Raw genomic sequence first — 13,051 nt, forward strand, 5'->3', positions numbered from 1 at the left:
AAGAAAATAAGTGTAATCCACATTGCTAGATTTTAAATTCCCTTGTCAAATTTGTAGCTGACCTCTGAGACTTTTATAACCAGAACAAGGACTAGCTGGTATTTGTGTAAGTACAAATGTCATATCAGCCACTTTCCTCCAAAGAAACCAGCAGTTTGTTTTTCAAACTCACATTTAAACAAAAAGTGCAGTATTATTGTTAAAGTTGAATAAAGTTTCTTGTCTTGCTATTGAAAGTAAAAGTCTCTGAAGCAGAATCTATCTTTTTAGTCTGTGCCATCCTGGACCATGCCCGTCATGTCCTGCATTTGTGACAAAAGCATGTGAATGTGGAAAAACAAGGTAAGCAACTCTTTGAGGTATTTTTGTGTTGTTCACATCTTTTTCTGTTTGTCATCATTTTCAAAACAGTATAGTATAATAACTTGAAAGGTCATGGTGAAGTCGGTGCCAGGACTTTGATATGGCTGTGATAATTTTATTCCCTTGCTCTTAATAAATTGCTGTTGGGGGTGGAGGAATTGATTGGATAAAATGTATCCATTTCTTCTGTTCTGATAACATGTTGAATTGATTTGAACATCAAAGGTTCCGAATATCTTTCATTTTGACACTTCTGATCCATCTGCTAACCAAGTTGAATTTGTGTCCAAAGCAAAAAAAAAAAGCAGATGTGCAAATTAGAGTCCTGCTTCTGGCAGTTATTTTCCTTCATTTCAGTATTTTGAATCCTATAACCAAATATTTTCTTAATGCTGTGCTACTCAAACAAAAACCTGATCATCTAACCACTGCCTACCCATTAATACCTACCTAATCTCATCTGTATCCTTTGCAAGATAGTGAAACAGACCTCTTAAATGTGGTACCCAGATCTGAACACAGTTCAGCGAAGCCAGTCTGGTATTATATAAAATTTGGCATAAATATTTTGCATTTATATGCAGCTTCAAATCATAGGCAAACTTGGTAATATCTGTTATATCCAAGAAAAATATTATACAATATCTTAAATCCCTCTGATCCTAATATTCCTTAGGAAAAATGTCCTCCATCTTCCCCCTGATTAAAAATAGTCTGCATGTATTCTGCCGAACAACTATCAGATGCTATTTCAGTGATCCTCCATTCAGCACAGTGAAGATGCTAACGTCTGGACGCTCTTCATTGGCTATAGCTCTCAATTCAATATTAACAGTCCCTCAAGAATAATAAATCCAAGGCCTAGACCTCATTACCTCCTTGTGCAACTGGACCCAAGTCAGTTTGGATTGGCAACATCTCCCCCATAAGTACAATACAAGGCTATGCACTTTGCCCCCTACTGTACTTGCCTTATATTTACGATTTCGAGGAGAAGATGGCAGCGTGACGCAGCGCACAGCGGCCACTTCGGTGAATGATATCTGTTATCTGTCAAGTAGGGTGCCGTGCACAATCCTGATTTGATGGAGAGAGACGTGAGAGCACGGAGGAACATCTAGAGAAACTTCTGAAATGCCTGCTTCGCTGCCATTGCTACTGTGTGATCCAGGATCTCCGGAGGAGAAGGCCTCGAGACCTCAGCTTTGCTTGTTGCTCAGCGGCCGGGGCGAGGTCAAAGCACTCGGCAGAGGATGGTGCTCAGGAGGCTGTATCGGAGGGGCTGGTTGGAGACTCAAAGTTTTCGGATGGGCTTAGAGTCAGCTGTGGTCGGGTGCTTCCAATGCATCGGCAGTTGTCGGCACCTGGAGGTTTATGACAGGGAGAGTTTCTCCCTTTTGCCGCCTGCTATTGGGAATATCGGGAGTCGATCGGAACTTTGAGACTTTTTTTTTTACCATGCCCATGGTCTTCTCTTTATCAAATCATGGTTTTGCTTTGCACTGCTGTAAATAAATGTTATAATTATGTGGTTTTGTCAGTGTTAGTCTTTGGTTTGTCCTGTTTTTTTTGTGATATCACTCTGGAGGAACATTGTATCATTTCTTAATGTATGCATTTCTAAATGACAATAAACCAGGACTGAGTGTCCTCATAATCTTAAAAAAAAGTACAGCTCCAGTGCCATATTCAAGTTTGCTGACAATATCACTTGTGGACCAAATTAAGGTGGTGACAAATCAGCATATAAGAGGGAAATTGAGAATTTGGCTGAATGGTGCCGCAACAACAACCTCTCACTTAACATCAACAAAAACAAAGAGCTGATAATTGGCTACAAGAGGAGGAATCCAGAGGTCCATGAGCCAGTCCCCATCGGGGGATTAGAGGTGGAGAGAGTTAGCAACTTTAAATTTCTTGACATTGTCATTTCAGGAGGCCTGTCCTGGGTCCCGTAATTAACTGTTATTACAAAGCAGTGCCTCTGCTTTCTTGGAAGTGTGTGAAGATTCAGCATGTCATCTAAAGCTTCTATAGATGGCGTGGTGGAGAATATATTGACTGGTTGCATCATGGCCTGGTACGGAAAAAACAATGCTCTTGAATGGGGAAATTAAAACTACAAAAAAGTAGTGGATACAGCCCAGTCGTTCAAAGGTAAAGCCCTTCCCACCATTGAGCACATTTACAAGGAGCACTGTCCCAGGAAAGCAGAATCCGTCATCAAGGCCCTTAACAGCCAAGTCATGCTCTCTTCTCACTGCTGCCATCAGGAAGGAAGTGCAGGATCCTCAGGACCCTCACCACCAGATTCAGGAACAGTTATTCTCCTCAATCATCAGGTGCTTAAACCAGAGGGGATAATTTCACTCACCTCAACACTGAACTGATTCCACAACCTATGGAACAACACACACAAAATGCTGGAGGAACTCAGCAGGCCAGGCAGCATTTGGGAAAAAAAGTACATTCGACGTTTCGGGCCGAAACCCCAACTGTACTTTTTTCTATAGATGCTGCCTGGCCTGCTGAGTTCCTCCAGCATTTTGTGTGTGTTGCTCAGATTTCCAGCATCTGCAGATTTTCTCTGTGATTCCCCAGCTTATGGACTCAGTTTTAAGGACTCTTTACATCTCATGCTCTCAGCGTTTATTGCTTATTTATTATTTTTTCTTTTTGTTCTTGCACAATTTGTTTTTTACATTGTCTTGTTTTGTGGTTTTTCAATGATTCTATTGTTTCTTTCTATTTACTGTGAATGCCTGCAAGAAATGAACATCAGTGTAGTTTTTGTACTTTGGATAATAAATTTACTTTGAACTGAGAACTTTGCTTTCTTTTCTTCAGCCATTGTTGCACCAGTGCTTCCAGCTTCATTTAAAATCCAAATTTTGTCGGGTTTGTTTGGCATTTCATTAAATTCTATTGGCAACTTCAACCACATTGCCTTCATCAGCCCTTCTTGGTACCCCATCAAAGAACCGAGTTAAGAACAAAAAATGTACTTGTTTGTTTCAAATCCATGCTGTCTTTTAAACCTTGAGAAATGCTGGTTAATTTTATACCTGATATTTGTCTCAGAAGATATGTCTCCGCATTTCCACTGTGGAACCTGTTGGTTTATCTTTTTTAAATGGGACGTAAAAGTTGCAGTCCTGTAGCTTTCAGTCAAGATCTTCCTAATAAAGATTGTTGTATTGTGCGAGAGCTTTCACAGACTTCATTGCTAAAGTACCTGCCTGGCCTTCATGCCAAGTTGGTATACCTCGGAGGGTATTCACCCCTGACTTTTCCAATAGCCATTGTTTATTGTGCTTAAGCATGTAGAGCAATGCATAGTAAAGCCATTTTTGGGAATTAAAGCTTATTGGGCATGTTGACTGATACAGATTTAGGTTTACTACACACACGGCACCTGAAGGCAAAAATTAATTCAAAATTGTCCAGTAATAAAGTTTTCTACTTTTCTATCTTTGAGCCAAATTTTAAGAAGTTAAATATTTTTCCCCCAAATCAATCTTCTTAATTGGTATAGAAATTGACAATACTGATTAATATTTTGAAAATATTAACAAACTAGTAGAACTTAATTCTCCATCATTATCATAGTACCTGGTATTGCATTAGTGGTGTTTTGCTGATTTTGTTAAAGTAACATTGAAATATTTCTTTAAAAAAAGACAATTATTATTTGTAATGTGCTGATTCTCCCATATGTCTATTTTGTTTTGGAAAATAAGTTCGTGAATCTTGATGAGAATTTGTATTTTTATTTTTCCAACAGTCAGTCAGTTCGCTGTGGTCAGCCTGGAAACATTCAGTGCAAAAACATATGTGAAAATTTCCTGAATTGTGGAAAGCATACATGTGTCCAAGTATGCCATTCAGGAAAGTGCCAGCAATGTCCATTTATAGTTCAGCAAGGTAAGTAGTCCCAGCCCTTGTCGGTGGCATAATCATCAGTCAACTGCATGGTAGGTTTTTATAAGCTAACTTTAAAGCTCTTGTTTAGGAATGCTCCATTGCAATAGAGAACTGAGTCAGAGTTCTGCATGCCAGCTATCTTCACATATTTAAATTTACTACACACATCACCTGTCAGCTCTTCCCCACTATCTCATCTGATCCTTTTTGGATGCATCAGGGCTTGGCATGGCAGTTGTTCTGCCTGTGACCACAAGAAACTGCAGAGAGTTGTGGACATAGCTCAGCACATCACAGTAATCAGCCTTGCACTCTGTCTATACTTTCTGCCTGGATAAAACAGTCAGCATAATCAAATACCTCACCCATCCCAGACATTCTCTACTCTTCCTCTCCCATCAGGCAGAAAGCTGAAAACGTACCACCAGGCTCCAGGACGATGTGTCGAGACTATTGAATGGTTCCCTAGCACAATAAATGGACACTTGACCTCACAATCTACCTATTTATAATCTTGCACCTTATTGTCTGCCTGCACTGCACTTGTGCTGTAGCTGTGGCACTTTATTCTGTGTTCTGTCATTGATTTATCTTGTACTACCCTGATACACTGTGTAGTTAACTGATCTAGATGAATGGGATGCAAGTTATTCTTTTCACAGTACCTCAGTACCTGTGATAGCAATAACCTAATTCCCATTCACCTCTGGCCTTTGTTTAATCACTTTTCAACTTCACCGATACAGGATTTTGTCCTGGAACATCCTTCCCCTGCCCCACAGATGCTGCTTAATCTGCTGAATTCTTCCAGCAGATGTTTGCTCCCAATTTTAATCTCTTATTAACACACACAAAAAATGCTGGAACAGCTCAGCAGGCCAGGCTGCATCTATAGAAAGGAATAAAAAGTCCTTTCAAGATCCCTTCATCAGGACTCTTGTTTCTCCTTAAAAATTCTTGATATTCTAAGTTGATTCTGATTAACGAATACAATGAATTTTGAGAGATTTCTAGGAAGTTATAAATAATGTATCCTTTTTAATTTTATCTAACTCCCACAGATTAGAATATTAGAAATGTGACCCCACTCTAAGTGGAAGGGGAAGAAAAAAATAGGAAACTATAGACTACTTAACCTAATGTCACTTGCTGAAATCTATTATAAAATAAGTGATTATAGAGCATTTAGAAAATTATTAGATTAGGTCACATCATGATGGATTTGTGAAAGGGAAATATGCATAACTGACAAACTTTTTTTTTAAGTTGTTACTTGCAAAATAAGTAAGGGCAAAAACAGTGGATGAGGTGAGTTTAGACTTTGAGGTGTTCAGGGAGGGACAACAGCAAGGACTATTGAAACCATATTAGAAGGATACCGTGTTATGTAAAAGTATGAATGGCCTATTTTCAGCTCCTGTTGCGGAAATTAGTGGAATCCAAGAGTACACAGTTCAAAATTTTTGTTAAGGTCAATGAAGGAAGCGGGTATCCAAGTTTGTTGATAAAATGCTGGGTTGAGAGAGCAAAGCTGAGGGGTATAGATAAGTAAATGAGCAAGGATATGATTGATGGAATAGAATATAAATTAATATGATTATTTACTGTGGTACAAAAATATGAGCAGAATTCAAGGCATTAGATGGATTGGAGTGTATTAGCCATAAATAGAAGTCGGTTAAACTTGGGTTGTTTTCTCTGAAGTGTTGAAGGACGAGGAGTGATCTGCTGTTATAAAATTGAGAAATAGGGTGGATAGTTGCTGTTGGTGAAACCACAAGTGGTTTCTGTGGAACTGAATGGTGTCCATCACCTCACATTGTGCAACTGCAACACAACTGTCTGCAGAGCAGACTCAGTGGGCTGAATGACCTACTTCTGTTCCTATATCTTATGGTCTTGTGGTCTCAGTCCAATTTGTCTGAATGCTTTTCAATAAAAATCTCTGTTTTTCTTGCTTCACCTGTCCACTCTTGAAAGACATTGCATTATATGGTAAAATACTCTGCAAAACTCATTACTATCAGGTAAGATTGGATCCTATGTTCAAAGCCAGAATAGAAATAGAAACCAAAATCTCCAAATGACCCCTGGTAAAGTGCTTCTTGATGATTGAATGATGTGTCCTATAATATAGTCACCATTAATCCATAAGAAAAAACATTCGCTAAAAGAAATTGTGAGGAAATGAACCTGCTACGGCATAGAGCAGTTAAGACAAATAATGTAAATGTATCTGAGGGAGAAAGGGATAGATGGACATGCTGATATAATTAGATAATTAGATGAAGAGAAATTGAAGAGGTTTGTGAGGTGTTCAAATGGACAAAGAGGATTTGGACTGAATATCTTGTTTCTATACTTAAAACATGAAGCAACTTCAGCATCTTTAAGCTTTATTGTGCATAATGAAGTAATTGAAGTACAGTAATTCAGTAATTTAGACCAGAAGATATGGGAACAGAATTAGGCCATTTGGTCCATTGAGTCTGCTCCACGATTTCATCATGGCTGATCCAGTTTTCCTCCAGCTCCAATCTCCTGCCTTCTCCCCATATCCCTTCATGCCCTGACCATTCAAGAATCTAACAACCTCTACCTTAAATTTTCATAAAAACTTGGCCTCTGCAGCTACCTGTGGCGAAGAATTCCACAATTTCACCACTGTTTAGCTACAGAAATTCTTCCACATCTTCGTTCTAAAAGGGTGCCCTCTATTCTGAGGCTGTGTCCTCTGTTCTTGGACACTTCCACCAAAAAAACATTATCTCCACATCCATTCTTACAAGGCCTTTAACCAGCAATGGAATTGAATGAGGTCACCCCTCATTCTTCTGAATTCCAGAGAATACAGGCCAGGGACATCACACATTCTTCATAAGGCAAGCCTTTCAATCCTAGAATCATTTTCGTTAATCTCCTTTGAACCCTTTCCAGTTTCAAAGGTAAGGGGCCCAAAAGTCGGCTCTTGGATTGTATTCATTAGAATGAGAGGGGATCTCACCGTTCCTTCAACATTTCCTGCTCCTCCACCTATCTTGGTGTCATCCGCAAACTTGGCCACAAAACCATTTTCTCCATAATCCAAATCATCGATATACATCGTAAAAAGAAGCGGCCCCAACACCGACCCCTGCAAAACACTACTAGTAACCGGCAACCAATCAGAATAGGATCTTGGATTGTATTCATTAGAGTATAGAAGAATGAGAGGGGATCTCATAGAAACGTTTCGAATGTTGAAAGGGTTGGACAGAGTAGATGTGGAAAGGTTGTTTCCCTTGGTGGGTGAGTCCAGGACAAGAGGCCATAGTCTTAAAATTAGAGGGTACCCAGTTAAAACAGGGATGAGGAGAAATTTTTTTAGCCAGAGGATCATAGATTTGTGGAATTCGTTGCCACATACAGCTGTGGAGGCCCGATCATTGAGGGTGTTTAAGGAGGAAATTGACAGGTATCTAATTAGTCAGGATATCAAGGGATATGGGGAAAAAGCTGGAAATTGGAACTAGATGGGTGAATAGTTTAGCCCATGAGGGAGCTGCGGAGCAGACTCGATGGGCCGAATGGCCTACTTCTGCTCCTTTATCTTGTCTTGTGAAAACAGTTCTCACTACTCCAAGGAGACCTCACCAGTGCTTTATAATGTCTCAACATCACATCTGTGTTTTTATATTCTCGTCTTCTTGAAATGAATGTTAGCGTAGCATTTCCCTTCCTCATCACAGGTTCAACTTGCAAATTAACCTTTAGGGAATCCTGCATAAGGACTCACAACTGCCCTTGCATCTCAGTTTTTTGTATTTTCTCTCCATTTAGAAATATTCAAATTTTTATTTCTTTTACCAAAGTGCATGAGCATGCACTTCCTGACACACTATTCTATCTGCCATTTCTTCACCCATTCTCCTAATTTGTCTAAGTCCTCGTGTAGCCTCTCTACTTCCTCAAAAGTACCTGCCCTTCCACCTGTCTTTTATCGTCTGTAAACTTTGCAACAATGCCATCAATTACATTATCCAAATCATTGACATATAAATAAAATGAATTGGTCCCAACACAGACCCCTGTGGAACACAATCAGTCACTGGCAGCCAACCAAAAAAAGACTCCCTTTGTTCCCACTCTTTGCATCCTGCCAATCCACCACTGCCTTATCCATGCTAGAATTTTTCCTGTAATACCATGGGCTTGTAGCTTGCGAAGCAACCTCGTGTGTGGCACCTTGTCAAAGGCCTTCTGAAAATCCAAGTACACAACATCAACGAATTCTCCTTTGTCTATCTGCTTGTTATTTCTTCAAAGAATTCCATCTGATTTGTCAAGCAAGATTTTCCCTTGAGGAAACTGTGCTGACTACGGCCTATTTTATCATGTACCTCCACGTACCTCGAGACGGCATCCTTAGTAATTGACTCCAACACCTACCCAGCCACTGAGGTCACACTAACTGACCTATAGTTTCTATTCTTCTGCCTCTCTCCCTTCTTGAAGAATGGGGTGATATTTGCAATTTTCCAGGCTTCTGGAACCATTTCAGAATCAAGTGATTTTTGAAAGATCATTACTGATGCTTCCATGTTCTCCTCAGCTGCCTCTTTACACCCCAGGGTTCTGACACTGTCTGGTTCAGGTGACTTGTCTGCTTCAGACTTTTCAGTTCCCCAAGAACCTTCTCTCTAATTATGGTGACTTCACACACTTCATTCCCCCAACACCAGAACCTTCCACCATACTGCTAGTGTGTTCCATAGTGAACACTAATGCAAAATACTTATTCAGTTTGTCCGCCATTTCCTTTTCTCCCATTACTGCCTCTTCAGCATTGTTTTCCAGCAGTCCGATATCCACTCTTGCCATTCTTTTACACTTTATGCCTAGAGAAATTTCTGGTACCCTCTTTAATATTACTAGTTAGGTTACTTTCATATTCCATTCTCTAATGACTTTTTTTAGTTGCCTTCTGGTTTTTAAAAGCTTCCCAATCCTTTAACTTTCCACTAATCTTTGCTCTATTTCTTTTCTTTGGCTTTTATGTTGGCTTTGACTTCTCTTGTTAGCCGCAGTTGCGTCATCTTGCCTTTGGAATACTTCTTCCTCTGAGATGTATCTATCCTGAGCCTTCTGAATTGCTTCCAGAAGTTCTAGCCATTGCTGCTCTGACGTCATCTCTGCCAGTGTTCCTTTCCAATCACTTACGGCCAACTCCTCTCTCATGCCTCTGTAATTCTCTTTACTCCACTATAATATTGATAATCTGACTTTAGCTTCTCCTTCTCAAATTTGACCATATTATGATCACTTCCCCTGAGGGTTCTTTTACCTTAAGGTCTCTAATCAGTTCTGGTTCATTGCACAACACCCAATCCAGAAGAGCTGATCCCCTACTAGACTCAACCACAAGCTGCTCTAAAAAGCCAACTCAGGAATTCTAGAAATTTCCCCTCCTGGAATCCAGCACTAACCTGATTTTCCCAGTCTACCTGCATATTGAAACCCTCCAGACTATTGTAACATTGCCCTTTTGGCGTGCATTTTCCATCTCGCATTGTTATTTGTAGCCCATGTCCTTACTACTGTTTGGGGATCTGTATACAACTCCCATCGGTGTCCTTTTACCCTTGCAGTTCCATAACTCTATCCAAACTTATTCAACATCTTCTGATCCTATGCCACCTCTTTCTAATGATATGATTTCATTTTTTACCAGCAGAGTAATGCCATCCCCTCTGTCCTTTTGATACAATGTGTATCCTTGAACATTAAGGTCCCAGCCACAATCTTCTTTCATCCATGATTCAGTGTTGCCTACAACATCATACATGCCATACTGTGCTATAGGTTCATCTACCTTATTCAGTATACTGCACGCATTTAAATATAACACCTTCAGTCCTATATTCATCCTTTTCAATTTTGTCCACCTTTTATGTTGTAACTCATTCTGGTGACTGCAATTTTGCCTTATCAACAGCCTCTCCTCACTACACCTTGCCTCTGTTTGTAAACCAGCTACCTCATCCTCAGCACTATCATCCGTCTTTCCTGCAATACTTATTACATTGAAATATACGCAGCTCAGGATACTAGTCGCACCGTGCTCAACCTTCTGATTCTTAACTGTCTTGAGTTTGTACCAACATCTGCCTCCACAACCTCTCCACTAACTGTTCTGGCACTCTGCTTCCCAACCCCATGCAACTTCAGTTTAAACCCCCACCGTGCAGCATTAACAAACCTTCCTGCTAGGATATTAGTCCCCGTCCAGGTCAGTGCAAACCATCCCATCTCTACAGGTCCTAACTTCTCTGGAAGCAAGGCCAATGATCCAGAAATGTTATGCTCTCCTTCCTGCACCAACTCCTTAGCCACATATTAAGCTGTTTAAACTGTATAATTTAACAAGACCTGGAATATCATGTCTTGAAATGTTAAGATCCTTGTTCATTTCTCGTTCCAGCATGCTACTGTGAAGCTACTTCTCGAGAAGTTCTCTGTGGAACTGATAAAGAATCATTTGATGGCAATGGCTACTTTTCATGTCAGAAGCCTTGTGGGAGGTAAGTAAACACAAACACATGCAATTTTATATCAACTAATATTGTTTCATATCGAAGCAATGTCGACAGTGAGTCAAAATAAATGTGTTGTCTGCAAGTCAGTCATCTCTCCATGTGAAGCTAGAAACTGATCTTCAACCCAGTTTTCCCTTCAAAAAACCATAATGTTTCTGACTGCTCTTTCCCTCTCAAGTTCAAGACAGTATATTCTCACTGTGATCACTCTCTTATTACTCATTCTCATTTTTATCAACTAATAGATTTAATTATCAACAGCAAATCATTCTTATAAAGAAAACACAAGCAAAGATCCTTGTATTTTTCGAGAAGAATCAACAGTAGTTCCACTTTTGGTGTGTCCCAAGACTCTTTACTGAAGCCTTGACAAACCAAATCCCTCAGTTCATCTTTATTAATCATCAACACCAACATCACTTGTATCATTCAGTTTTTCTTGATCTCTGCTCTGACACACACATCCTTCATCCCTCTCTTTCTTCAACTTTTTGATTTCGAGGATTAACGGAAGGTTTTTGAACTGAATTGATAAGTTTCTCTCTCCATTAAAAGTCCATGACTTGCGTGTTTCCAGAATTTTCTGATATGAATTCTGCAATCAATGCTGCTTAGAAACATAGAAAACCTACAGCAAAATATATGCCCTTCAGCCCACAAAGCTGTGCCGAACATGTCCTTACCTTAGAAATTACCTGGGGTTACCCATAGCCCTCTATTTTTCTAAGCTCCATGTACCTATCCAGGAGTCTCTTAAAAGACCCTATTGCATCCGCCTCCACCACTGTCCCCGGCAGCCCATTCCATGCACTCACTACTCTCTGCGTAAAAAAAAAACAAACAAATGAACAACTTACCCCTGACATCTCTGTACCTACTTCCAAGCACCTTAAAACTGTGCCCTCTCACGCTAGCCATTTTAGCCCTGGGGAAAAAAACCTCTGGGGCGGGGGGGGGGGGGAAGCCTCTGACTATCCACACAATCAATGCCTGTCACCATCTTATTCACCTCTATCAGGTCACCTCACATTCATCCTTATCATTGTAATTACCATTGAGATGCATTCATTTCAATGCAATTTTAAAAGCTTTTATACCAATTAAACTCTCAGATATTATACAGTAGCTATATAGTACACTCCTCCCCTTTTGTTTTAATAATGTATCAACTGTTTTTTTTACTGGGGCACTATGCTAAACAAATATGTTTACCCTTAACATACAAATGCCTACCAATTGTTTACTTACTAACTTAATAATATCAAATTATAACAAGCCTTTTTTTAACCTTTGGTCTAAGACCCATTTATAACTCAAGTCTCAGGGGGGGCTCTGCCACTGTGCCATACTTCTCTAGATGATGATTACGTACCAGCGGTAACAGAAGAAATAAGTGAAGCAGTAGCAAAATTAGCCATATTTCGCAAGAGGTGTGATGCATTTTTCGTAGCTTTGGTTTCCATGGTCTGCTTCAAAGGTGACTTGCCACCAACAAAAGAAGTGGTTGGTGATCTGCTGTCTCTGCTAGTTATTCAAAAGTCAGGACAATCCAATGACTCACAGGAAGAACAGTAATCTTTCACCGTTTGAGAAAGCAGTTGATCGAAATCCTGTTATTCGTTCCATTGTTCTTAAGCTGCTGTTAAAAGTACAGTTTTGATGATGTTAAGGATTACCTGCAGTGCTATCTGTCTGGCACAAGAGGGAGAATTCCTTCAGATGCACATTCAGCACAAGTGTGAAAATACAACAATAGAAACCTTACAGTTTGTTGCCACAATTCGGCTCTGTTTTGATGCTGTTTCCCAACTTCTTTGTGCAAAACAAGACACACTGATTCAAAATATATATGTGCAAAAGAAACTTCCCTGCAAAGGATTAAGTGTATGATTCTCAATGGAGGAAATGATTGGTTCAAAATTTACCTTGTGCGAAAGCTATTCTGTTTGAATGGAATTGATTTTGTCCAAGAGCTTTTAAGGGATGACCAATTTTCATGGATCTTTCCCAAGGAAATTGTTCAGGAGAAGACAGAGATACTGGTCTTTTCGGAGATTTAAGCTTATTGAGAGTTCGCAGGTCTTCCATTATCTGTTAACAAGTAATTTAACTGCGTAGGTGCAGGTTTTCGTCTTTTGTCTGTAATTGGAGCAGGATCATTCGGTCTCCTCCTTAATTTCCTAGTCATT

General features: G+C 39.8%; 1 protein-coding gene across 1 annotated transcript in view; it reads left to right on the forward strand.

Annotated features, from left to right (window-relative positions):
- Positions 1–13,051, forward strand: part of nfx1 (nuclear transcription factor, X-box binding 1) — a 94,724-nt gene that overhangs the window by 31,719 nt on the left and 49,954 nt on the right. The window contains exons 6-8 of the mRNA XM_063043852.1: positions 271–342; positions 4,148–4,287; positions 10,748–10,847. Of these exons, the coding sequence (XP_062899922.1) occupies positions 271–342; positions 4,148–4,287; positions 10,748–10,847 (312 nt within the window). The remainder of the gene's footprint in view (positions 1–270; positions 343–4,147; positions 4,288–10,747; positions 10,848–13,051) is intronic.

Source organism: Mobula hypostoma, chromosome 3, assembly GCF_963921235.1.
Source record: "Mobula hypostoma chromosome 3, sMobHyp1.1, whole genome shotgun sequence".
Lineage (NCBI taxonomy): Eukaryota > Metazoa > Chordata > Chondrichthyes > Myliobatiformes > Myliobatidae > Mobula > Mobula hypostoma.